The 23,469-nt window shown below is 54.6% G+C and overlaps 1 protein-coding gene across 3 annotated transcripts; it reads left to right on the top strand.

Moving 5' to 3' along the window:
* The first annotated feature begins 1,134 nt into the window (after window positions 1–1,134).
* CABP1 (calcium binding protein 1) lies at window positions 1,135–21,982 on the top strand. 3 transcript variants are annotated; one of them, XM_036078670.2, is made up of 7 exons: window positions 1,135–1,869; window positions 13,686–13,865; window positions 16,613–16,643; window positions 16,930–17,073; window positions 17,835–17,944; window positions 18,181–18,328; window positions 21,526–21,982. In XM_036078670.2, the coding sequence occupies exons 1-7, from the start codon at window positions 1,219–1,221 to the stop codon at window positions 21,549–21,551; spliced, it is 1,290 nt and encodes a 429-aa protein (XP_035934563.1). In that variant the 5' UTR covers window positions 1,135–1,218; the 3' UTR covers window positions 21,552–21,982. The 3 variants fall into 3 exon arrangements, with proteins under 3 accessions (XP_035934563.1, XP_035934564.1, XP_035934565.1); XM_036078672.2 differs by lacking the exon at window positions 1,135–1,869 and adding an exon at window positions 8,786–8,940; XM_036078671.2 differs by lacking the exon at window positions 13,686–13,865 and having other exon boundaries at window positions 1,139–1,869.
* Window positions 21,983–23,469: the final 1,487 nt, after the last annotated feature.

The raw sequence follows: 23,469 nt of genomic DNA, 5'->3' as shown, positions 1-23,469 counted from the left end.
GAACCCTCGGGGCGGGTGAAGTGTAGCATATTGGCAATCTGTCCATCTGTCCTCTTAAGGCCAAGCGGTGACCAGATTTGCCCGATTCTCATGCATGGATGGCATCAGGGCCAGAGACCAGAACAGGGAGAGCCTGGGAGGTTCACACCCCATCCCCCCCTTCAAATCTCAAGTGTCCCATTACTAGACAAGAGTGGTAGATGGGGCCTCATAAGGTGCAGAGGGAAGGGAACTAACTAGGTTAACTGCCCGTGGGCCCTGTTTCAAGCACTGAGCCAGGCCTTTTATGTGCATCGTGTCATTGGATGTTAACCAAGAGTTGGTTAGGATTGTTACCTGCATCTCAGAGAAGAGAAAAACAAGGTTCAGAGAGGTTGATGACACTTGCCCAAGATGGTAAGTGGCAGAGCTAGGATCTGAGATTCCAACCAGGCCTGTGTGACTCCCTGGCTGCCCACCAAGAGCAGGGATTTCTCTAACATCTAGAAGGTCGTGGAGGTGGGGTGCGCGGGGGGGGGGGGGGGTGCGCGGGGGCGGGGCGCAACAGCTGGAGGGGCAGCAAATGGGTCCTACCTGAAACTTGATCATCACCAGGCCCTGCAAAGTCCTGCTTATACAGATGCCACCTGGCTTCTCTTCTGTTTTGAAAACTGAAAATTCTCTGGCTGATGTACCAGGGTCATCCTGGTCGCACTCCGCGGTACCGGAGTGGATGAAGTGCCCCACAGACCCTCCTTCCAGCAGTGTCCTTCCACGCCATTCTGGCTCCGGTGTCTGCACGTAGTGCCGTCATAGAGTGCCTTCCTCCTCCTTAGGTCGCCAGTTTACTGCACCTCTGTCGTTTCCAAAGTTGTACCCCCTGGGGCATGCACCCCGCCCGCATTTCTGGAGGTTCCGGCGCCTCCGGGTCACTGTGGGACCTTCCGGGCGTGTCAAGAGGCACTGCCGGGCACCAAGGTCCGAGCATCTTTGGGGCCATTCGCCAAGCCCCTGCCCCAGCGCTCCCGGCGACGCGCCGCAGTGCCCCCTCGGCCGCCAGGGGCCGCCCGGAAGCGGGGCTCCTCGAGCGCGGGGCGGGGAAAGGGGCGGGGCGCGGCGGTACCTGGGCCGCCGAGGATCCGGGGGTGGGCTCTCCGGGGACAGCCGGCGGCCCCCCCAGATCCGCACCGCCAGCCGCCGGGAAGCTCGGGGCTCCGGGCGTAGAAGCTGCGCTGTCACATGGGCGGCGGCGACGGGGCCGCATTTAAGCGGCCGGGGGACGGCGCCCGCCTCCAGCGCGTCCTCGGGCTTGGCTCCCGCCGGGCGCCCCGCTCTCTGCCCGCCGGGGGCCCCGCGCCGCGCCGCACCGCGCCGCCCCCGCCGGGCCATGCGAGCGCGGGCCCCGCCGCGATGAGCTCGCACATCGCCAAAAGCGAGTCCAAGACGTCGCTGCTGAAGGCGGCGGCGGCGGCGAGCGGGGGCAGCCGGGTTCCCCGCCACGGCCCTGCCCGGGAGCCAGGGCTGCCTGGCCGCCGGCTGCCCGGCACCGGCCCCGGCACGCCGCCGCCGTCCGGGGACCCCAGTTCGCGGAGGCCCCTGTGCCGGCCGGCGCCGCGGGAGGAGGGCGCGCAGGGGAGCAGGCGCGGGCTCCCCCAGGCGCACTGCAGGCCCCGGGAGGCTCTGCCGGCCGCGGCGTCCCGACCTTCGCCGCCGTCGCCGCTGCCGCCGGCCCGCGGGCGGGATGGGGAGGAACGGGGGCTGTCCCCGGCGCTCGGCCTCCGGGGCTCGCCGCGAGCCCCGGGTCGTGGGGACTCCGCTCCAGCCGCCGCGTCCGAGGCAGACCCGTTCCTCCACCAGCTGCGCCCCATGCTCAGCTCCGCCTTCGGCCAGGTAAGGGCCGCGCCTCCCGCCCGCGCTCCCGGGCAAGGCGCTCGGGACCCTGCGCGGCTGCGCGCCCACAGCCCTCCTCCCGCTGCCCGCGGCCCCCGGTCACGCTCCCGGTAGTCCTTCCGCAGCCCTGCGCCCTGGCCGGCACTCCTCCTCCCCCCGGTGCCTGATTCAGCACCCTGTGCGCTGTCCACGCTCCGGGCCTCGCCGCCCTCCACCTGCCAGAATAGGCCAGTCCTGGAAGGGAACGACCGCCGCAAACCGCCTGGAGATTTGCAGGGGTCAGCAGGGGCACTCCGAGCAGCTGGCGCCAAATCCACTCCTCTGGTCTCCAGCCAAGACTGTCAGTGAGCGACCCAAAGGAGCAAGGGGTTTGGAGTCGGGAGCTCAAGAATGGCTACCTCGGGGCACACAGCCTTGCTTGGGGATGGGGGACGCTGGTCACGGGCTGTGGTGGCCCCAGAGACCTGGGAAAAGTTAGGAGAGCTAGATGGAGACTCAAAAATATGAGAAAAGAGAAGTGTCTGGGTAGGCACGGAGGGGCTACACAGAGCTATGGCTCAATCGGAACTTCAGGGGTGTTTTAAGGAGGTTGTCACTCCAGGGATGCCACTAGGATGGCGGTTGGGCAGTTGTCAGGTCGTAGGACGTGGAATAACACCCTAGCCTGAGTCGATGTGCGTTCTAGGGTCAGAAAGGTCACTAAGGGGTCACCAGTGGCTACTCTCGTTTCCTGTAGGCCTTTCTCTCCAGGGTCCTGGGCAGCTGAGCATCTGTCCTCTAATCCAGGTCTCCAGTCTGGGGTGCGCTGCTGGGGAGAGAGGTTCGCGGAAAAGAACCTGTGAACTCCCGAGCAAAGCCAGGGTTGCCTCTGAGTTCTGAGTTCATAATTAATTCAAACTCACTGGCACAGCGTTGAGACCGTTCTGCGGCAGCCGAGGAGGGGAGTAATGCAGAGGTCTGATGGCAGAGTTTGCGGGGTGTGTGGAGGAAGAGAGGGCCCTGAGTGGTTCTGTGCTGGGCTGTAGTGTAGAGAAGCCGTTTCAAGCTCCTGGCTCGCCATGCGGGATCGGAATTCCAAGGAGGCCGTGTGTGTGTTCTGCCTCAGATCTGCACATTCCTTTTCAAAATACTACTCCGTGGCGGCTGAGGCCGGTGGGGGTCTGACATGAAGGAGCTGCACGTGGATTCGGGTTGCGCGGGGCTGCTGTGTGGTGTGATAGGGCAGCAATGTGTGGCTTTGTTCCTGTGGGGAGCCCTCGTTAGCCGAGTTAGCTGGAAGCAGTTCTTCAGAGGAGAGATTTGGAGGCAGAGCTTTGAGAGTGTTGAGCGCAGCGACGTGTTGAGGTGGAAGTTCACTGCAGTGGCTTCTGTATTAGGAGGTGTGGGGTGTTCGGGCAGTGGTCTGTGGAGCGGGCCTGGGTCGTGGAATCGGTGACATCTGGTCATACATGTATCAGATATTTGGGGGCATCTACTTCGCCCGGGCATTTGTGGGGCATGAGGGAGAGACCAGTGGACACGACAGCCAGGCTTCTGGCTGTTCCAGAGCTTACGATCTAGCAGTTTGTAAGGGTGGGTCCCTGGCCCAGAATCACTCACTTTCTGGTTATTCATTTTGCTGCGAATATGACTTCGTTCCTAGAAAAAGAGCCTCTTCTTTTTCCAGTCTTAACAGAATTTGCCTGCATGGGCCCTTTGTGAGCTCAGAGCATTTCAGCTACCTGCTTTTCTTCCTCCTTCTACTTTCTTAGTCATTATTGAAGACTATTCTCCAGCCCAGTGTTCTGAAATGTCACCAGGGTCACCTGAGTCAAGAAGAGCTGGAAGGTCCTATCAAATATTTACCACCTCCCTCTGGAAGCTCTTGACTATGGAGCTGCGGACTTTTTCTGTAAAGCTCAGCACGTTCAGTTTGGGCTTCCTGCTGACAGCTCTAATGCATCTGCTTGAACAGCAGCGGCAATGACAACAGAACCCAGCCCGGGACTTTTGGGTCAGAGTCTCCAGTCTCTTTTTCTCATGTCTCCCAAGCTCTGTTTTTTTTTTTTAACCTTAAGTGAATCGCTTAATCTCATTAAGCCTCTGTTTCTTTATCTGCAAAATAGGGATGATCGTAGTACCTCACTGGGTTTGGGGGAATTAAATGGGACATGGAGATATGTACAGATTTTGGCCAGTGCATGGTCCAGAGCAAGGGCTCCATTGATATTAGTTATTATTATTGTTGTTGTTGTTGTTGTTATTGCTGATTAACTACCAAGTGCTGTCCAGGACCTTCTTCCTTCCATTTGTAGTAGAGTCAGGGAGAGCCAGGGCTCAAAGTAACACTGAAGGGACCGAGATAGACTCTTATGTTAGGGGGAACAGGAATTAAGATTCTTTCAGTGACCTCTCCCAGAGCATCCTTACTGCCTGCAGGCAAATGGTGTGGTTTTGAGTCGAAGCCATAGAATGGTAGCTTGAGAGAAAGTAGAGCTGTAGGTTCCAGTCCCAGCTCTGTCACTTCCCATTGCTGTGATCTTGGGCCTGTTCTCCTCTCTCTCTTTCTCTGGTCTGGGTTTGTTCATCCAGAAATGAGATTGACAAAAACTACCTTGCAGAGCTATTAATGAGGGTCACACAAGATTAAGGATGTCAAATGGACTGGCTCTAGTATGTTCTGGAAAAAAAAGGGTAGCCTTCATTAATGTTATTGTTAATAAAGTAACTGTCTGAATGTGGGCCTGTGTAAGGTACTTTGAAAGCTGTCTCTGAGCAAGGTGAGAAAGGCCATTAAAGGTAGGAGCTGAATGACAAGGGACCTTCCCTAGTACCCTCTTTGTGGCCAGCTAAGGACATGCCACCCAGTGGCCTAGAGAGATGTGATATTAGACATTAACTCAGAATAGGCATGATTTGGGGCAACTCTTGGCATTGGGTCTTGTAAAACTATTTTAAGAACAGTTTTTCTGCTCCTTACTCTAAGCTGGGGAAGAAACACCCCTTGTAGAGGAGGAAGATGTGTATAAAACCCACATCTCTGTCCCATCCTTCCCCTTTTTCTAGCTCTAGCGACATCTCTTCTGATTTGAATAGACTAGCCCAATTCCCAAACTGCTTTGCACATAACAAGGTCACAGTATCTAATGGGCGAATGACCAGTATCTCCAGCCTCAGGTCTGCAGAGGTTTCTTAGTTCCTATAGCTTAGAGGGCTGTGTACCTTATTCACTCCGACCCTGCAAAGTATCTCCCTACTTGGGCAAGAAGCCCCTATTGCTTTTCCCCTGGGGCCTGGGGAAAGGGAAAGAGAAGGTCAGCTTGTGGTTGATATCAATCCTGTGGAGTCCTCCCAGACAGCTGTGTTTGCCTTTAGCTGTTTGGGGGAAGCAGCAAGGGTGCTTGAGACCTCAGTCAAGAGCTCACTAAACAATTGCCCAAGTATCTTCTCAGCCACCTGTGAAGGTTGGCATTATCATCCCCGATTTTAGAGATGAGGAAACAGTCTCAAGAGAGGGGAAATGGCTTGTCCAAAGGCCACACAGTAAGTAAATGGCAGGACTGTGATCTCTAAAGAACTGGTTGGGTGGGAAGTCACATAAGAGTGTTTCCTATTTGTCAGAAGCATCCACAAAGCACCTCTCAGGTTACGACCCAGCTTTCCCTGAGTGTGTTCACCCTGGGCTGTCATCCAAGTTTGAATGCTGGTGATAGAACCGATTAGGGCTGGAGGCCAGCCTCCCTCCTAATCAGGAATAATCAGCAATGGGTTTATCCTTCTCATCCCTCTGATCCTATTATTCCATTCCAGAACTCCAAGTGTAGGCTTCCGGAAGCCCAGGGGCTGCTGCCCCAGTGAAGAGGGACGGGAATGTGGGGCTATGTGATGTGCTTTGCTCCTTAGAGAAGCCCCTATTGTTCAGCCCTTTTAAAAACTTTCTGCTAAAGGTCAAGCCAGCTGCTCCCTCTAGATTCCAGTTATCCCTGTCACTCGGGACCACCACGGCCTGCCCTGCCCTGCCCCAAATAGCTTAAGTGAAACTCTGAGTTTGAATCCCTTAGTCCCTTGCTGCCTTCAGCCTCAAGCTAGGGTCAACATCCTTCCCTCTAAAGAAGGATGGGATTTAGAGTGCATCAGAGTGCATGACTTTTCCACGGGTGCCTGGTTTTGCTGTCTTCTGTCTCCTGCTTCCAAGGACAGGCATATTCCAAGGTCGGCAGGCGGGTGCTGTGCTCAGGGCTGGCCTGCAGGGGGCAGGAGTCACCAGGTCTGACTGAGTGGGTGTTCTGCTGAGTATGGAGAGGCGGGCACAGCTGGCCCTTTAAGACCAACGTTGGGCAGGCGAAGGGGCACCTTCTAGGTGCCCGGCACTGTGCCAAGCCCTTTGCCTGTATTATCTCACTAACTCCTCACAACAGCCCTCGGAGGGAAGGGTTATTAGTGTACCCATTTTATAAAGAAACTGAGGCTCAGAGAGATTTACAAGTTCTCAAGGTCATAGAGTTTGCTAGGCAGCAGGGCAAGATTTGAACCCAGGTTTGTCTGCCCCTGCATTCCAAGCTCTTAGTATCCTTTTCCATGGCCCTCAACACTGGCTGCAGATCAGAATAACCTGGAGCACTAACCACCACCAATGTCCAGAGCTCACCTGCACCTATTGAGTCAGAATCATCTGCATCTAGCGTTGAGAATCTTCACTTGAGGCTGCGCTGCCTTTCCATATATCTGCCCAGGTAGTTAATATGAATTGGGTTTGTACCTGGAACCTAACTGGATTTCCCTCTGGGGTCCCTGGTGAGCCCCAGCTTGTCAAGAGTCTGCAGATGGTTGGTTTCCTAGGCTTGATCTCCAAGTCTTTCCTGATCCCCCCCAAGACTAAGTCAGATTCCTTTGTCTCACATTCTCAGTGGTTTCGCGTTTCCTTCCCCCTTCATAGCATTTACCGGAAACGTGATTAAATAAGTGCATTCATAGCTCTTTAATAGCTCTTGCCCTCCTGCTAGAATGTAAGCTCCCTGAAAGCAGGGACCATGCTTATCTTGTTCCCCACAGCATTCCCAGAGCCAGGCACAGTGCCTGGCACATAAACACTTGGACAAATGATACTTCTTTCTTCCATTTTAAGAATTACTCATTGAGTACCTATCACGCGCCGGGTACTTGTCCACATCCGTTTTATAAGCAAGATAAGGGGAAACCCCCTTTTCCAGGCAAGGAAACAGAAGCTCTGGAATATGAGAAGTCAGAAGCTGGCGACAGAGCCAGGATTCAAGCCTGCAGTCCCTTCTCATGCACCTGAGTCTCATGACCCTGACCCCGGCCCCGCAGAGAGCCTGGTTCATGCTCTCTTGTGGAGGAACGCATCTTTGGAGAAGGCACTTATGTTAGCTGCTCGCTCTTCTTCGGTTTCATCTCCCGGGTGTCTCTCCTGCCCTTTGGGCGTCAACACCTCCCCAGGCTCCTCCCTCTGTCCTCAGGGGCTGCCCCTCCTTCTCGTACCTCCTCTGGAGGTTTGGTCCACACAAGGCTGCTGAGTAACTCCCCTAATTAAACCATTGCAACGTCAGGCGCAGCACAGACGTCAAGAGCTCTCCGGGGACTTCCTCCCCCGGCTCCCTGGGAGCGAGCGAGCCTGTGGCCCCTTTGGGCAGCGCCCCACCCACTCCCTTAATGGAACTTCCGACCGGCCACTGAAGCTGGACAACAAGTCCCTGGGAAAGCAGCCTCTCTGGACTGAAAACTCTGTCAGCGCGGCGTGGAAGGGTTGTTGCATCAGGGGCGGGGAGACTTCGGCTTCCCAGCCCCTCTCTGGCGCCCCCTGCTGGGAAAAGCTGGCGGCCGGGAAACAGGGACACTTCCGCTCTTGGGTCATCCGGCTCCTGCCCTAGATCTTGAATGTGACATCTGAGGCTTGAGATGAGTTCTCATCAAACCTGGAACCCAGAGGGACAAGGAAGAGCCACTCACCTAAAAAGTTCCAGTCGTGGGACCTTGAAGACCACTTTGCAAAGGGCGGCCCCTCTGCTCTGCACCCCAAGGAAGCCTTGAAAGATCCTCGCTCAGGATTAGGCAAAGGATTGTTCGAGGGTTGGCAGCCTTCCATCACACCCTCTGCGTCAGCACTGCCTCCATCATGCCCCCCCCACCCCTACAGTCTCTTGGTTTCTCTTGGGTTGGAGAGACCCCACGTAGCAAAGGGAGCGGAAGGATCTGCTTGCTGCTGATGGCTCAGCTTGTGCTGCTAGCCCCGGAGCTTCATCCCATTTCAGTGACGGAGCAAGTGTGAAAAATGGAGCGTGATGGGGACGTCACACGATCTTCCAGGCCCTCAACTGGAACTGCCTGCTCTCAATCCAGCTGCGATCGCCAGGGGGCAATTAAGATGTGTGTCTGTCCTTCGGTGCTTGCGTGTGCGTGTTTGTGCACAGATGTGTGTGTGTGTGTGTGTGTGTGTGTGTGTGTGAATGCACACACAGGACTGGGAGCTGGGAGGCAACCTGGCTTTGGTGGCCCAAACTAGCCTGCTTCCCCTCCTAGGTCTGCTGGCCTAATTCCCAGCTGCAGCTGCCATTCTGGGCCCCCCTCCCTGAAGCAATCTCCCTGCAGATTTGGCAGCGGGAGAGGAGGGGCTGAGGGAAGGGAAATGAACCGGAGAGAGGACTGAGCTCTAATCTGACGTAGATGATCCGGCAACCTTCCCCAGCTTGCTGCCCTCTGCCATCAGCTCCCCGGGCGATTTTCTCTGTGCCCTGCACTCTCCCCTCCTGCCTTCATCTCCTTAAGAAAGTGTCCAGAAAGTTAAACCCAGACACACAAACACACACACAATCAACCAAAAAAAAAAAAAAAAAAAAAATCAGAGAGCCAGAGCAGGCAGACGAGTAAGAGAGCACGCGCGCAAGAGAGAGGGCTCAGAACGGGCCAGGAGGAAGAGCTGCGCGGGCAGAGGGAGGCTGGGGTTGGCCGTGACAGGGACTAAGGTCTCTTAGTCCCCAGGAGCCTCCTTCATGGACCTGGGGATCCTGAGAGGGGCTGCCTCAGCTTAGGATGGGCAACTGTGTCAAGTCTCCACTGAGAAATCTCTCAAGGAAGGTATGTTTCTGGAATTCTCAATACCTGGGGCAGGGGAAGGGGGCCTCTTGCCATCTGTCCCAGAGTTGGGGACGGAGGGGTTGGGCATCTGAAGTTTGCTACCCTTTCCATGGGTTCTGTCGAGAGCTGCTTCCCTGTTCCCACCTCCAGATTCCCTCTGATGCCTGTTTTCAGTGTCTCGGGCTCTGAGCTGAAGTTGGGACTTACAGCTGCATGGGGGGGGGGGGGCTGTGTTTGGGAATTAGCACAAGATTTAGAAAAGAAACCAGGTAGTTACTGGGCCATAACATGAGAAGCCCAGGTCCATAGAATGTGAGTGGACAGATCCCCTTGGGGCTGCTGGATCCGAAGAAGGTTGAGCTGGGCTTTGTGACCCTGCCGCTACTGAGGTAGGGCTTCCCAGCTGGGGGCGGGGGGGCTCATTCATCTCTTTGAGGGTCTCTGGCCCTCTCTCTGGTGGTCTCTAAGCCTTCCGACTTGTGGGTTTTGAAGTAGATCCCATTGCTACTGGGGTATGCCCTGCTACCCTCAATAATTCCTGAATCTGCTCAGAGAATCTCAACTAGGACCAGGCTGGTTCAGGGCCCCGGATTGTTTTTACTGAGAAATAGGATATTGAGCAAAGGTGTCTGTAAGTCGCTTTTTGTCATGGATTTATTGCTTATACACCAGGATAATATCCTTTTGCAAGAATTCCTTTTGGAAAGCAAATCACCACCTCCAAAACACTTTTTTTTATGCAAAGCTGGGCTTACATCTATAGGGTTTTGCTTCAGGCAGGCTCTGCCTGTGTTTCTAGCCCTCTGTAGTCAAGCTGGAGAAGAAACTCGTAGATATTATTTAAAGGAAGAAGGAATGATAGGGATGTTTTCCTCCAGTTCTGTCATTTTCCAGTCAAGGAACTTGATTACCACTGGGGTGAAGTGACTTACCCAAGGTCTCAGGTTAACTAATGGCATCTCTGTCCCTAACCCCGTACTACCTCCTGGGTCGGTTCGATAGTCTTCTTAATTTAGGGCATTCCGGGCTTTTCTGTTCATCATCTTCCTATTTAGCTAAGCTGCTCACATCAAATTCCCTTTAATCCTCACTGGTCCCTTGGATCCTTCCGAGGGTTGACTCTTCCTTCTGTGCGTAAAGCCCACATCATCTGTCATCTTAGGGAAATCTTTGGCCCCAGAGGTGGCCTCCACGCTGTTGTAGAGAAGCGGAAACTGACCTGAATTAGTCTAGAGGACCACAGGGTGAAAGATTTCCCCCGGAGTTCTGTCCGGAGCTTAAAAAGGTGAACTTTAACAACAACAAGCATTGTCCCTCTGCCCCACCCCACCCATCTCCCCCCCACTACACTGCAGAGTGCTTAAGAGACCCACTACTCAAACCTTTTCTTTCCAGCCATGTGACCTTGGGCAAGTTACTTAACCTCTCTGGGCCTCAGTTCCCCCATCCACCAGGTGGGAATACTAATATTTACCTCCTAAGGTGATCGTTAGAAGCAAATAAAGTGCTGTGCACACTGCCCGGAATGGAATCCTCAATAAATGGCAGCTCATATTACCATCATCATGATCCTAATTTTTCCACTCTGGGTGTTCGGAGAAGGCGGGGTGGAGGAAAGAAGGAAAATAGGAGAGGTTTTGTTTGAGTCCGCGGAATAAGGTAAAAGACAATAAAACGCATTGCATTCAATTTCGTGTTCTTTTGTAATAGTAATAATTGTTTTCTTCTGAATAGCTACAACATATCCAACGTCTGTGATCTCATTTGCTCTTTTCCACCAAGTAGTTCTCTTGGCTGTTTTATAGAGAAAGGAACTGGACTTAAGAGATAAGAGCTTTCCTAAGGTCACACAGCCCAGTGGATGCGGAGTTGAGAGTTTTGAAACGTCGGTCCACGTGAATCCATAGCTGGTATTTTATTTGTATTTTTGCCTCCGTGAGAGGCTGCCTCTCTCTTCCCTTCTGGCAGAAGTGTTATTCACAGATTCCTGTGTCGGACCTTACAGGTCATCCGGATTCCCACTCGCTGCAGCGATTCCCTCTCCCACCTCGCCAAGCCCTGACTCATTTAACTGCTCCTGAATACCTTCCAGGAGAGAGAGTTCTGACCTGCCTTCTCTTGGCCAGCTTGGGTTGTTAGAAAGCTGTTGGGTCGTGAGGCCAGCTGACCCCTCTTGTTGCCATGCTACACTTGGGAGATGGCCCCGTGGTGCCAGGAGACATTGTCAGCCTGTGGACCGCTGCCCACTTGGCTTCCTGAGTGTGGCGGCCGGGGAGCCGGGGCTGGGGAGAGGCGGCCTGCTCCGGGCTCTGTGCAGGACAGGACCGGGCTGTCAGGGGCCATCACCGGCCGGGGAAGAACAGCAGCCTCCCGGGGCAACTTGGTGCCAGGCGGTATTATGATCAAGACATGCAGTGGAAAATCCCCAGCCACCACTGGTGCCTCCTTCGTGGGGGCATGTTCTTCTCCATCCCTTCTCAGCTCTTCCCTGACGGGCACATATTCTCCCACTTGCTCTGGAGCCAGAAGTAAATGCTTTCTGGCTCCCAGCATCTCTGATGCTGCATGTCCACATCAGCACCCCCGGCATCCCCGTCATTGTCATCCCCACGGCAGCTCCATGTCTTGGGCTCTTACTGTGCTCCAGGCGCTAGGCAGTAGCTCGTTTATTTCTCCGCTGGGCAGAGATGGCAACTAGAGCACGGAGAGGTGAAGTCACCTGCCCAAGGTCACACAGCAAGCAAGAATTTGTCCCCAAACTGTTGGAGCCCAAAGCCAGGCACTGAATCACCTCTCAGAGTTCTTCGCTGCCTGCTGCCTCCACCCTCCGGGCTTGTGCTCACTCTGAGCCAAGTGTGCAAGACTCAGCCAGAAACGAAAAGGCTGATTCTCTACACACATCTCGGGAGATTGTTTCTCGGGGTCCAGCTGCTCTCTACTCCTGGGCTTCCTCTGAGCCAGCCTCCCAGTTGGGAAGGTCTCTCTGGTTCTGCCCTCGCTCTAGCCTGGGTCCTGGAAGCCTGTGCGAGTATGGCCGAGGCTCCGAACTCTTTTGGACATCAAACCAGAACGGCCCTTGGCCTCTCTGACATCTCTCAAGTTCTGAGACAACCAAAGACCCACCCTTATTGCATTCACTGAACTTGGGCCTTGCACTGAGGACCTTCACCCAGGGTCTGAACTAGGATACTGCTCCTCCCTCTCTAGGCCTGAGAGGCTCAGGAAGTTGGAGGGGAGTCTAGTCTAGCCCCAGAGTGTGGGGCTTTGGGGAGAAGAGGCAGGAGAGGAGAGGGAGGATGAGGTAAGCCGGGGGGAGCTAGTTCTGCTTCTCATCCTGGGAGGACAGGCTGCCCCCTAGGTCACAGGATCTTCTCCTCGGCACGACCTTCTGTCAGCTGGAGGAACCTGGCAGCAAGTGGGGGTGGGGGCAGCAGGATAGAATAGGGCCTGCAGCTCTGGGGTTCTAGGACAAGTATTAGCTGCTCTGTTTCTCCTTGGGAAGGTTTGCCTCCAAATCCTCACACTGAGGGGAGGCATCCAAGCTCAGGACTGAAGGCAGAGCACCCTGTCCTGGATCCTGGGGGGCCCTGGGCATCCTGTGGGGGCCAGAATGGAGTAGAATGTTGTGTCTGGATGCTGCTATTGTCCTAAGGGGACGGTCTGTGGACAGTGCTGACTTTTTATAGCTGCATGGGAACCAGCAGGGAGGAGGAGGGGAGGGCCAGGGCCTGGGAGCACAGCTATATTCGGTAAGCAGAGAGGGCCCCTGCCTCAGCCTCTAGAGGTCGGGCAAACTGGGCGGGGAGCCAGAGACAGACAGGAGGGGGAAGAAAGAGAGCTGCTGGGGGCAGAGAGTGTCTAGTCTTGAGGCTGCAAACTGGGAAGAATCTGACCCACAGATGGGCTTTGCTTGGCCCAGCCAGTGCTTTAAGTCAGAAGGAAACATTGGGCTGAGTTAAGTAAGGCTCTGCCCCTTCAGAGGCAGCCTACAGCCTCTGGGGAGGGGAAGAACAGCAGCCTCCCGGGGCAACTTGGTGCCAGGGGGTATTATGATCAAGACATGAAGTGGAAAATCCCCAGCCACCACTGGTGCCTCCTTCGTGGGGACATGTTCTTCTCCATCCCTTCTCAGGTCTCCATCCCTTCTCAGGTCTTCCATTTTGCCCCAGGCCTCCCTCTTCTCCCACCTGCTTGTTTCTGTTAGCGAGGCCCCTGTGTTTGCACCTGCCAGTCCAGCAGCCCACCTGAGCCTGCTCTGCGTGGTTCCAGCTCTGACTGTCCTCACTGCCTTCCAGTGGGGTCCAGCGGGGGCAGGGCCACAAATCCGTTTGGGAGCATCTTGGGCAAGGGTAGTACTCATTAGTCTCTGAGTGAGCACTTCCCATTGGTTGGAGCCGAAGCCCTGCCCCGCCCCTTCTCTCTGTAAGCTTCCACATGCACGTGAGTGTGTGATTCTCTGCGTGTGTACGTGTCGTGAGCATGTGTGTGCGCATGTCCCACACAGTGGGTGTCACCCCCAGATCTCCCTGGAGCGGCCGTGACAGTCAAGGATCAGAGACTCCATCTGTTGAACCAATTTGACTCCTGCCTCCCATGCATCCTGAACCCTGCTGTTTGACTCTCAAGGGTCTCCTCTTGAGGCGAGCCCCTTCTAGGACCCGGAGCCAGGCTGAGGCCAGGAGGGCCTGTGGGGCAGGGAGGTGACACCGTGCCTCTCTTTTGTATTTGCTTGGTGCTGGCTGAAGATGCGCCGGGAGGAGAAGAGCAGCTACACGGTGGTGCAGATGAGCCAGGAGGGGCCGGCAGCCAGCGGCGAGCTCCCGGGACCGCTCCTGATGCTGGCCCAGAACTGCGCCGTCATGCACAACCTGCTGGGCCCCGCCTGCATTTTCCTGCGCAAGGGCTTCGCCGAGAACAGGCAGCCTGTACGTAAGTTGGCCCCAGTGGAGCCGCACTCGACTTGGCTTCAGAGGGCATGAGGAGGTGCTGGGAAGAAGAGGGGCTCTGTCCGCAGCAACCCGTGTCCCCTCATGGATATACCCCAAACCCTCAACTTGTGAATCTGACCCCCCCCCTAAATTTTCCACCCATGGCTGCAAAGCACTGGTGTGTCCACATGCACCAGCAAGAAGTAACAATAGCAGCTAACGTTTTTTGTTTGCTTGCTTGCTTGTTTTTTTGCACACATACTCTGTGTGAGGCTCTGTGCTAAGTCCTTTGGTGCATCGCCTCATGTAAGGCTCAGAGCAACTCTGAGAGGTAAGTCCTATTATCACCCCCATTTTACAGATGAGGAAACTGATTTGGAGAGGTAAACATACTCAAGATAACAGCTAGGGGGTGGTAGAGGTCGGCTTCAAACCCAGGGAGTCTGACTCAAAGGCTTCCTGTTCTCCTAACGGCAGCACTGAATACACAGGCCTGTCCAGGGGAACTTCCTCCAGTGGTGGAAATATTCTACGATCCGTGCTGCCCGATACAGTAGCCACCAGCCACACGTGGCTACTGAGCACTTGAAACGTGGCTAGGGCAACTGAGGACCTGAATTGTTAATTTCATTGGCTTCTGATTCCAATTTAAATAGCCACACGCGCAGCTCCTATGTCCGGGCAGATATCTGAACAGTCACAGGGAAGAGGGTAATAATGATGATGTTACAGACACAAACATTTGCAGGTTCCACTTACTGAATGCCACATGCTAAACATTTTACATATCTCGTCTCACGGGATGCTCGCAAAGGCCCCGTAACATGGGTACTGGGATTAACCTATTTTACAGATGAGGAGACTGTGGCTCAGAGAGCTGAAGTGACCTGCCCAAGGCCCCACGGCTAGGAAGTAGCAGATCGGGCTTTGCACTTGAGTTTGTCTGACTCTAGAGGCCGAGCTCTTCTCCCAGACCGCATGTGTTGGGGAGAAAGGAGTGTGCATGTGCTGTCTTCCCATCTGACCCCTGGGGATGGTGCTCATGGTTTCCCTGTCACATTGGTGGGCATCCCCTGCTCTACTACGCATACCCCCACTGCTCCGCAAGGGGAGTGTGGGATCCAACGGTCGGCTGCCTGGACTCCGCCAGACCAGCTCTGCCAGAGGCACACGGAGCAGGGGTACCTGCCTTTCCTGCTCCCTGGCTCCGGCTATGCAAGAAGGGGAGGGTGCTGCAGCGAGGGTCAGCAGCACCCTGTTCCTCTCCAATCGTGCAGAGCTGCGTCCTGGAGAAGCGGGATGCTGCTTGAGGCTTGAACGGTGGGAAAGGACTCATGTCTGAATGACTTGTCCTAGGGTGTGTGCACGCATACACTTGCCTACTTGCTCACTTCACTTGCTGGGGGTACAGGGCGTTGCAAAAATCATCCTTTTTGGCCACCCAAGATGTTGCTCTGCAGCCCCTTTCTTTTCTTTTCTTTTTTTTTTTTTCCTAATTTTATTTATTTGTCAGAGAGAGAGAGCACAAGCAGGGAGAGAGGCAGGCAGAAGGAGAAGCGGGCTCCCTGCTGAGCAAGGAGCCCGATGCAGGACTTGATTCCAGGACCTTGGGATCATGACCCGAGCCGAAGGCAGACGCTTAACCAACTGAGCCACTCAGGCGTCCCTCAGCGGCCCCTTTCTAGAAGATTCTCAGAGTTCCCGGAGCTGGCGTCTCTTGCCCTGGGGCCAGTTTCCAGTGGGTGGGCAGAAGCTGTCTCTTGCCTGCCCTGACCCTGTTGGCTAGAACAGCCTGCGTGCACAGCTGAGACGCCGCATGCTTGCTGGGGCCCGCCTGTGCGTGTTCATGAGAGCTGTGCCCACACCCGGCGTGCGCTTCCTCAGGGCAGGCACACCCTGCCCCACATTCTTCCTGCCCAAAGTCAGAGAGCTGTGACGTGTGGGGAGGCTGAGCCCTGCGCGCCAGTTTGGGAGCCTACTGAATAGGTCCAGCTGGGCATCCATTTCGTGCTGATCTGTCCGCCTCCTGGGAAGGCCTGGAGTGACTGGCACCTCACGGGCCAGAGCCCACCCTGTGCGTCCTCTGGGCCTGCTCTTTGGAGACTTCTCTGCCATCTGTTCAGATGCCCTAGACCCAGGGCTTCCTTGAGTCCCCAAGGAGACCTGGGCACGGCTCGAAGCTGGAGATGTGTGCTTTGGACCCTGGCGGCAGCCCCTGGCACTGGCAGCCCCCAGGGTCCTATGCTGTGTCCCATGACGGGGCAAGGTGTAGGATGGGGGTCAAGTTGGAGAAGGTGGGCCATGCCCAAGAAGCAGGGCACAGCCCTAAATCTGCCTCCACGCCCGTGGCTCCTCCTCCTCCCCTTCCTCCCTCTCAGGCAGCCTGTCTAGTCCCGGCTTTCTGTCCCTCTAGCCCTTCTCCCGTTGCCTTGCAGACTTCTTCTCTGTTGTGACCCACAACAACCTGCCCACCCCGCTTTATTTACAGGTTTTTGCCTCCAGACCAACTCTGTTCCCTGACACAATTCTTGTGTCTGGAATGGGGACACAGATGGGGCTCTGGGGTCCCTGGGCATCTCCTGTGTCTATGGGGGATGTGGGGCTGAACTTTTTTTCCCTCAAAGACGTGGTCCAGGCACTCTCCCCACCTGGTGCTTGCTGTCCCTTGGATGGTCCCCAGGTTGGGCATTTTGTGACTTCTAGGCTCCTCACAGCTGCTAATAGGACACGTTCTTTTGTTTCAGGACAGATCGCTGCGGCCAGAGGAGATTGAAGGTAAGACCCAGCCCCTTAGGTGAAAGGGTTGCTCAGCTGTCCAGGAAGGTGAGGGAAGGGAGATTGCTGGGAAGAGAGGAAGAGACATCTTGGCCTCCTGGGGACGTGGCCTGGTATAGGGCTGGGCATCCTCTGTGGGGCCAGGGGTCAGAGGAGTGCAGTCCTGGCAGCTCTGGGGCCTGGCTTTCCCAGCCGGTGGGCGCTCGGGCCGCCTCTGCCCGGAGGCTCTGCGGGTCCCACTTTTCATCTTTTCTTCAGCCATGCCCACTTTTATTCTTTTCCTCAGAGCTCCGAGAGGCCTTCCGAGAATTTGACAAGGACAAGGATGGCTACATCAACTGTCGGGACCTGGGCAACTGCATGCGTACCATGGGCTACATGCCCACCGAGATGGAGCTCATTGAGCTGTCCCAGCAGATCAACATGAACCGTGAGTCCCTCCACTGTGCACCTCCTTCCCTTCCCGGCCCCACCATCGTGGTCCTCTGCGGTCACACAGGCCCGGTCTCAGTTCTGGGGCCATCTCTTCCAGGCTCTGTGACCTGGGGCAAACGACTTAGCCTCTCTGAGCCTGTTTTCTCAGGGGGAAACTGTAAAATGAGAGAAGCACAGGAAGTCCATGAGGGAATATCTGCGAAACAGCCCCAGGCCTGGCACACAGGGATTGTTGAACAGAAGGAAGCTATTACTCCTATGTTATTCTCTGTCTTAGTTTGGGTTCTCCCAGAAGCAGACCCCGAGACAAGTATTTGAGTGCAAGCAGTTTATGTGAAGGTGAAGGGAAGCGTCAGGAGGGAGTAGAGAGGTGAGACCACAAAGAGACACAGCCCACAGAGGGTGAACTCTCAAGCCAGCTAGCACTACGAGTGCTGAGAGTCTCATTCTGCTAGGCGGCTCCAGGAGTTTGTGCAGTGTGCCCACCTTGAGCCCTCCCCAGTGTTTCTTTCTTCCATCCGTATCTGCCTCTGTCCACCTCCTGACTGGTTCCCTCGGCCTAACCCTGGCCACCCCCCTGAGCCATTCTTTGACAGACCAACTGTCCATAGTCACCTCTCTGTCCTCATTTGGCCTTTGGTTGTACCCTGGACCTGGCACTAGATAGGTCAAGGAGGGGTTCACAGTGCCTTCCTTTGCTTAATTAGAGATAGGGAGTGCTTGGATGGATGACCTAGCCCTTTCCTCTGTCTCCAGTGGGTGGCCATGTGGATTTCGATGACTTCGTAGAGCTAATGGGACCTAAACTCCTGGCAGAAACAGCAGATATGATCGGAGTGAAGGAACTGCGAGATGCTTTCCGAGAGGTGAGTAATGGGCACTGGACAGGCAGGGGTGGGGGGATTGTTAGAGTTCCAACCCCGGGACGGTTACTTGAAGAGAAATCCAAGCCCTGGATCACATACCAGGGAAAGGAGCTTGGACAGAGAAGGGTCTTTGGGGAAGGGGGAGATAGTAAGGCTAGAAAAGGAGCCCAAACTTGGGATCTGCTTCTACATTCCCCATGTTGTAGCTACTCCTCTCTCCTCTTTGCCCTCTCCAGTTTGACACCAATGGTGATGGGGAGATAAGCACCAGTGAGCTACGAGAGGCCATGAGGAAACTCCTGGGTCATCAGGTGGGACACCGAGACATAGAGGAAATTATCCGAGATGTGGACCTCAATGGGGATGGACGAGTAGACTTTGAAGGTAGGTGGGGTTTGAATGTGGAAGAGAAGCGAAGGCAGTAGTGACGATCCATGGAGACTTCCAACTGTGTATCCATCATGATTCCAACTTTCCATGCTCCTACCCTTCCCTTCTCTTACCCCTCCATCCATGCACTCCTGTAATCCACCTTCCTATTCATTCCTACCCCCATCCATCCATCAGTCCATCTTGCCATCTGTTCATTCGCCCATCTTTTCATGTGTCCAGGTGTCTATCCACTCATCCATCTCTGAACAATTATCCATACTACCATTTATTCTTGCACTTATATAACTATCTATGCGTCTGTTCGTTCTTCTGTACATTCATCCATGTATCCACTTACCCATGTACATCTGTCTATCCATACAGCTATACTGTTTTTTTTAAAGGATTGTTTTTTGTTCGTTTTTTTTTTTTAGGATTTTATTTATTTGAGAGAGACAGATCATGAGCAAGGGGGAGGGGTAGAGGGAGAAGCAGGCTCCTCACTGAGCAGGGAACCCAATGCAGGACTTGATCCCAGGACCCTGAGATCATGACCTGAGCTGAAGGCAGAGGCTTAACTGACTGAGCCACCCAGGCGTCCCATACATCTATACTTCTGTGCCTCTGTTCATACATTCATGTATTTCCATCTGCCTATATCTCTACCCACACTTCCATTGATCTGTCTGTTTGTAGAGTCATTTCCCCATCTTCATCCATCTTCTCATCGATTGATCGATCGATCCATCTATCCATCCATCCATCCATTCTTGTGTCTACTGACCCCATCCATCTCTACCCATTTATCTGTCCATCTGCTCCTGCTTCCATCCATGCTAGATATTTTCAGAGCACCCCATTCATCAATCTGACACTCAGGCCCCCTGAGATCAGACCACGGCTCACCTGCCCAGTTGCAGCTCCACCTGTCCCTTTACTCACCCTCTGCCTTAAAGCCATACCCTGGTACTTGTGGTCCATGATCCTGCCAAGCTCTCGTTTGAATGCACTGTTCTTTTGGTCAGGATGCCTTTTATTCTGCTCTTCACCTGGACTAAATTCTCTTCACCCTTCAAGACCCAGCAGTGGGGCCACTTCCTCTGGCACTTCCTCGCTGGTTGCAGGCTGAATTCCTCTTTCCCGGGCTTTTACAGCACCTCAGGCTCGCCCTCGTTCTTCACACTGTCCCTCGAGTGCTAGCTGTGTCTCCTCCTGACGGAACTTTTGGAGAAGAACATTTTCTTTATCTCTGTATTTCCTCATAATTCAGCACCTGGCACATAGCTAATGCTCAGTAAAAGTGTTTTTTTTTAAACGAATCAGTAATAATTCCAATAGTTATCATTTATTGTACATGTATTACATACCAGTGTACTAAGTACACTTACACATATTGTCCCATTTTATTCTCACAACAACCCTCTGGATTGCACTATTATTGCCTCATGATACAGATGAGGACACTGAGGCTCATGTGAGAAGTCATATGACTTGCTTGAGATCGCCTCACTATTAAGATGCAGCGCTGGATCATACTCCGCGTCTGGAATCTCAACCACTACATACATTACACTGCATGATACCATTCAGGACAACTACGGGATACAGGGCAAAAATATAGTAAAACATTGACTCTGAACTCCAGGAACTTGCATTCTGAGCAGAAAGACAAGATAAACATGTGCCAGAATGTGAGTGTATCCAGAACCCAAAGGTTGGGAAGTCTTTTCTGGGGAGCAGGTAGAATCCAAGTTTGAAGAGAGAGTGTGGCTACATGGAAAGATGGCTTTGCTGCCACCAGATTTGAAAATTTCAGGTCGCCCTGTGTCCTGGCAGTGCCCCCCCCACCCCCACAGACAACGGCCCTTCCCTACAAGCCCAGCATCCCCCATTTATTCTTCTAGCCTGTATCGTACTCCTACTGTATGTCGAGATTGCCTTGAGGAACCCAAGACCAGCAAGGAGAACAGAAGCCAACAGTATAATCCGTGCTGTTTTGGGGGGGATACAGCAAGCTGTGGGGTACAGAGGGGGCATCTGTGCCAAGCTGGAGGGGGGATTAAGGAAGGCTTCCCGGAGGAGGCTATAAATAAGTAAAGCCCTAAGGGATGAGTAGGAACTGCCAGGTGAAAAAGAAGGAAGGGGTATTTACCCAAATGAATTGAAACTTACGACCACACAGAAACCTGCACTCCGATGTTTATAGCAGCTCTATGTACAATTGCCAAAACCTGAAAGTAACCAAGACGTCCTTCAGTTGGTGAGTGGATAAACTGTGACAATGGAGTATTATTCACACTAAAAAGGAACGAGCTATCAAACCATGAAAAGACAGGGAGAAATCTTAAGTGCATATCGCTAAGTGAAAGAAGCCAATCTGAAAAGGCTACATAGTGTGTGATTCCAACCGTGTGACATTCTTGAAAAGACAAAACTATGGAGACGGTGAAAAGATCAGTGGTTGCCAAGGATTTAGGGGGAGGGAGGGATGAACAGGTGGAGCACGGAGGATTTTTAGGGCCGTGAGACCGTTCTGTATGACACTGTAGTGGTGGATACACGTCCTTGCACATTTGCCCCAACCTATAGAATGGACAGCACCGAGGGTGAACCTGAATGTTGCTGTGGCCTCTGGGTGATAATGACACATCCATGTAGGTTCATCGATTGTAACAAACGTCCCACTCTGGTGTGGGACGTTGATGGTGGGGGAGGCTGTGCAGGTCTGGGGCAGGGTGTAAATGGGAACTCTGTACTTGCTGCGTAATTTTGCCGTGAACCTAAAACTGCTCCAAATAATCAAGTCTAGTTCAAAGGAAAAGGAGAGAGAGGGGACAGGTTGCAGGCAAGCTGAGAGGTGGAGGGAGGGTGAGCGTGCCCGCTGCCCTGAGAGGGAGATCCGGGCGGTTGGAGCTCAGGGAGGGTGAGCCGTGAGAGAGAGACATCAGCTGGGGCCACAGCAGGGAGAGCCTCGGGGCCAGCGACAGGATATTGGACATTTTCCCACGGGGAGCCCTGAAAGGTTTCAGAGGGGTCAGCCATGTAGATGAAACAGCCCCCCCTCCCCCGCCAGCTGCTGTGCACAAGATGGATTGGAAGAGGCCCGATGGCAGTGGGGGGGCCTCGGATCCGAGGGAGATTTGGAGGCGGCGGCCTGAGCTGGGCCTGACTGTGCTGTTTTCTCCCCACCCCGTCCCGTGCCCTCGCAGAGTTTGTCCGGATGATGTCCCGCTGAGGCCGCCAGGGCCCCTCCAGGACTGCCAAGCTCCCGGGCGGGAGAAGAGGAGCCCGAGTGCGCCTCACCCCGCCGCAGCCGCCGAGAGCCCAGGATGGACTGGCGGACGGGGCCTGCCTGCACCCCGGGGAGGTGCCCACCCCGGACCCCCACCCCTCCGCACTGTGAAAGACTCACAACTCCTGCAACTGGAAAGGGGGGGCGCCCGCCGCCGCCGAGGCCACCGTGCCAAGCCGGCAGAGGTGACGCCGGGCGCCAAGTGCCACGGACCCAGCCGCTGCTGGTGGGGTGGGCCAGGGAGCCCGCCGGCAGCCCCCACACAGCATGTCCGCCCCGGGGCAAAGCCTCTCGCCGCCCTCCTTCGCTCTGTGCCCATCCCAGCTCGCCACAGCCCTGTTCTCTCGGAACCAATAAACGTATTTCCCAGGCAAGGGCAGCTGTGGGGGTCTTTTGCTTCTTGGGCCCGGTCAGATGACGTGCATTTCCCGAGTACCGACTGCACGCCCGGAGCTGGCCCAACAGTCCTGCGTTCAGCATGCGTTTATTGAGCACCGTTAGGGACCCGCTGTCATCTCAGAAGCCAGAACCTTGTACCTCTAACTGGAGGGGAGCCTGGGGGAGATAGTGATCTGGCTGGGTACCCAGCTGCCCCAAACAAAGGCAGGCTCTGTAAGAAAAGGAGAATAGGTACTGGGTGAGCATCCAGCAGGGTCTGCCCACTTCCTGTCTTCCTGGAGCTTCCAGCCTGGCGGGAAGACAGACATGAAGTGCTTCAGTACGCCGGGGTTACAAATCGTGATGCTTTTATGCACAAAAAATGCAGGGACCTGTGGTAGGCTCTAATAAGGAGGCCTGGCATCCTCCGGGGAGGTCAGCAGAGGCTTTCCTGAGGAAGCGATGACAAGGTGTTTGCCACAGAGGAAATCCCAGGGTGTGTGTAAAACAGATGTCCAAACAGCTGCCCCCCACTCAGCAGAGTGGGCAGTGGGAGAGTAGAGTGCTTAGGCCCTGGGTTTACTTGCTCTGTGACTTTGGGCCAGTCGTGCCCCTCTCTGAGCCCCATATGTAGTAGGGGAATAATAAAGGCTAATAAAATCCCCTCCGAGGGCCGCCATTCACATAACAGCTGCACAAGGCACTGTTAAACAGGACCCGTTTGTAATCACTGTAACTAAGTTCCGTAGGTGAAGGGTTGAAGGTTAACGGAGATGTTAGTGGGTAGAAGTTGCCCAGAATCTTTGACAGGGTTAGGGTGAAATCAGACAGGTGTGTGGGACGGACCCGTGTACTTCGAGCCTGTGGTTCTCAAGCTGTGGCGTGTGAGAATCACCTGGAGACTTTGTTAAACCAGAGATCTGGGCCCCCCTCTAGTGATTCCGATTCAGGGTCTGGAGTGGGGTCCGTGAACGTGCATCTCTAACAAGCTCCCAGGCGGCGTCCTTGCTGCCAGTCGAGGACCATACTTTGGCTTTTAAAAGCCTCAACAAATCAAGAGCACCCATGACATGAGAGTAATGAATAGTTTTGCCAGAGAATATGAATTTCACCAAAGCATTGAATTCCACAGCCACGGTTATAGAAGTAGGCGGTGGATTCTGGCGGAACTAAAGGCTCATCCCCAGGAAAGGGCACTGAAGTGAGTCCTTCTAACTGCTGGGCCACAATTTGACTGACACTGCTGTAAGTCCCAGACACGTGGGAGGCAGGTGTGCTCCCAGGCAGCAGGGTGGGGGTGGGGGGAGGCTGTGGGCCAAAGGCTGGAAGTGGGGGCTGGGTGGAGAGATCCCTGCCCTCATGCGCAGCAGCCGCAGGATCCTTGTTCTCACACTTGGCAGGGAATGTGGGAAGGACTGAGGGCCCCCGGCCAGAGGCCTGGGTAATCCCCGTGTCCCTGAGGCTGGGGAGGAGGGGGGGGGGT

This window comes from Halichoerus grypus, chromosome 13 (assembly GCF_964656455.1).
Source record: "Halichoerus grypus chromosome 13, mHalGry1.hap1.1, whole genome shotgun sequence".
In the NCBI taxonomy this organism is placed as follows: domain Eukaryota; kingdom Metazoa; phylum Chordata; class Mammalia; order Carnivora; family Phocidae; genus Halichoerus; species Halichoerus grypus.
Note: the sequence above shows the minus strand (reverse complement) of the source record. Positions and strands in the feature narration are given on the sequence as shown.

What these genes read in the sequence shown, in the direction of transcription:
- CABP1 (XM_036078670.2), top strand. Translation starts at nt 1,219, where the DNA reads ATGGGCGGCGGCGACGGGGCCGCATTTAAGCGGCCGGGGGACGGCGCC. An exon ending in GCGGCCAGAGGAGATTGAAG is followed by an intron (nt 16,644 to 16,929) that starts GTAAGACCCAGC and finishes TCTTTTCCTCAG; the next exon opens with AGCTCCGAGAGGCCTTCCGA. An exon ending in TGCGAGATGCTTTCCGAGAG is followed by an intron (nt 17,945 to 18,180) that starts GTGAGTAATGGG and finishes TGCCCTCTCCAG; the next exon opens with TTTGACACCAATGGTGATGG.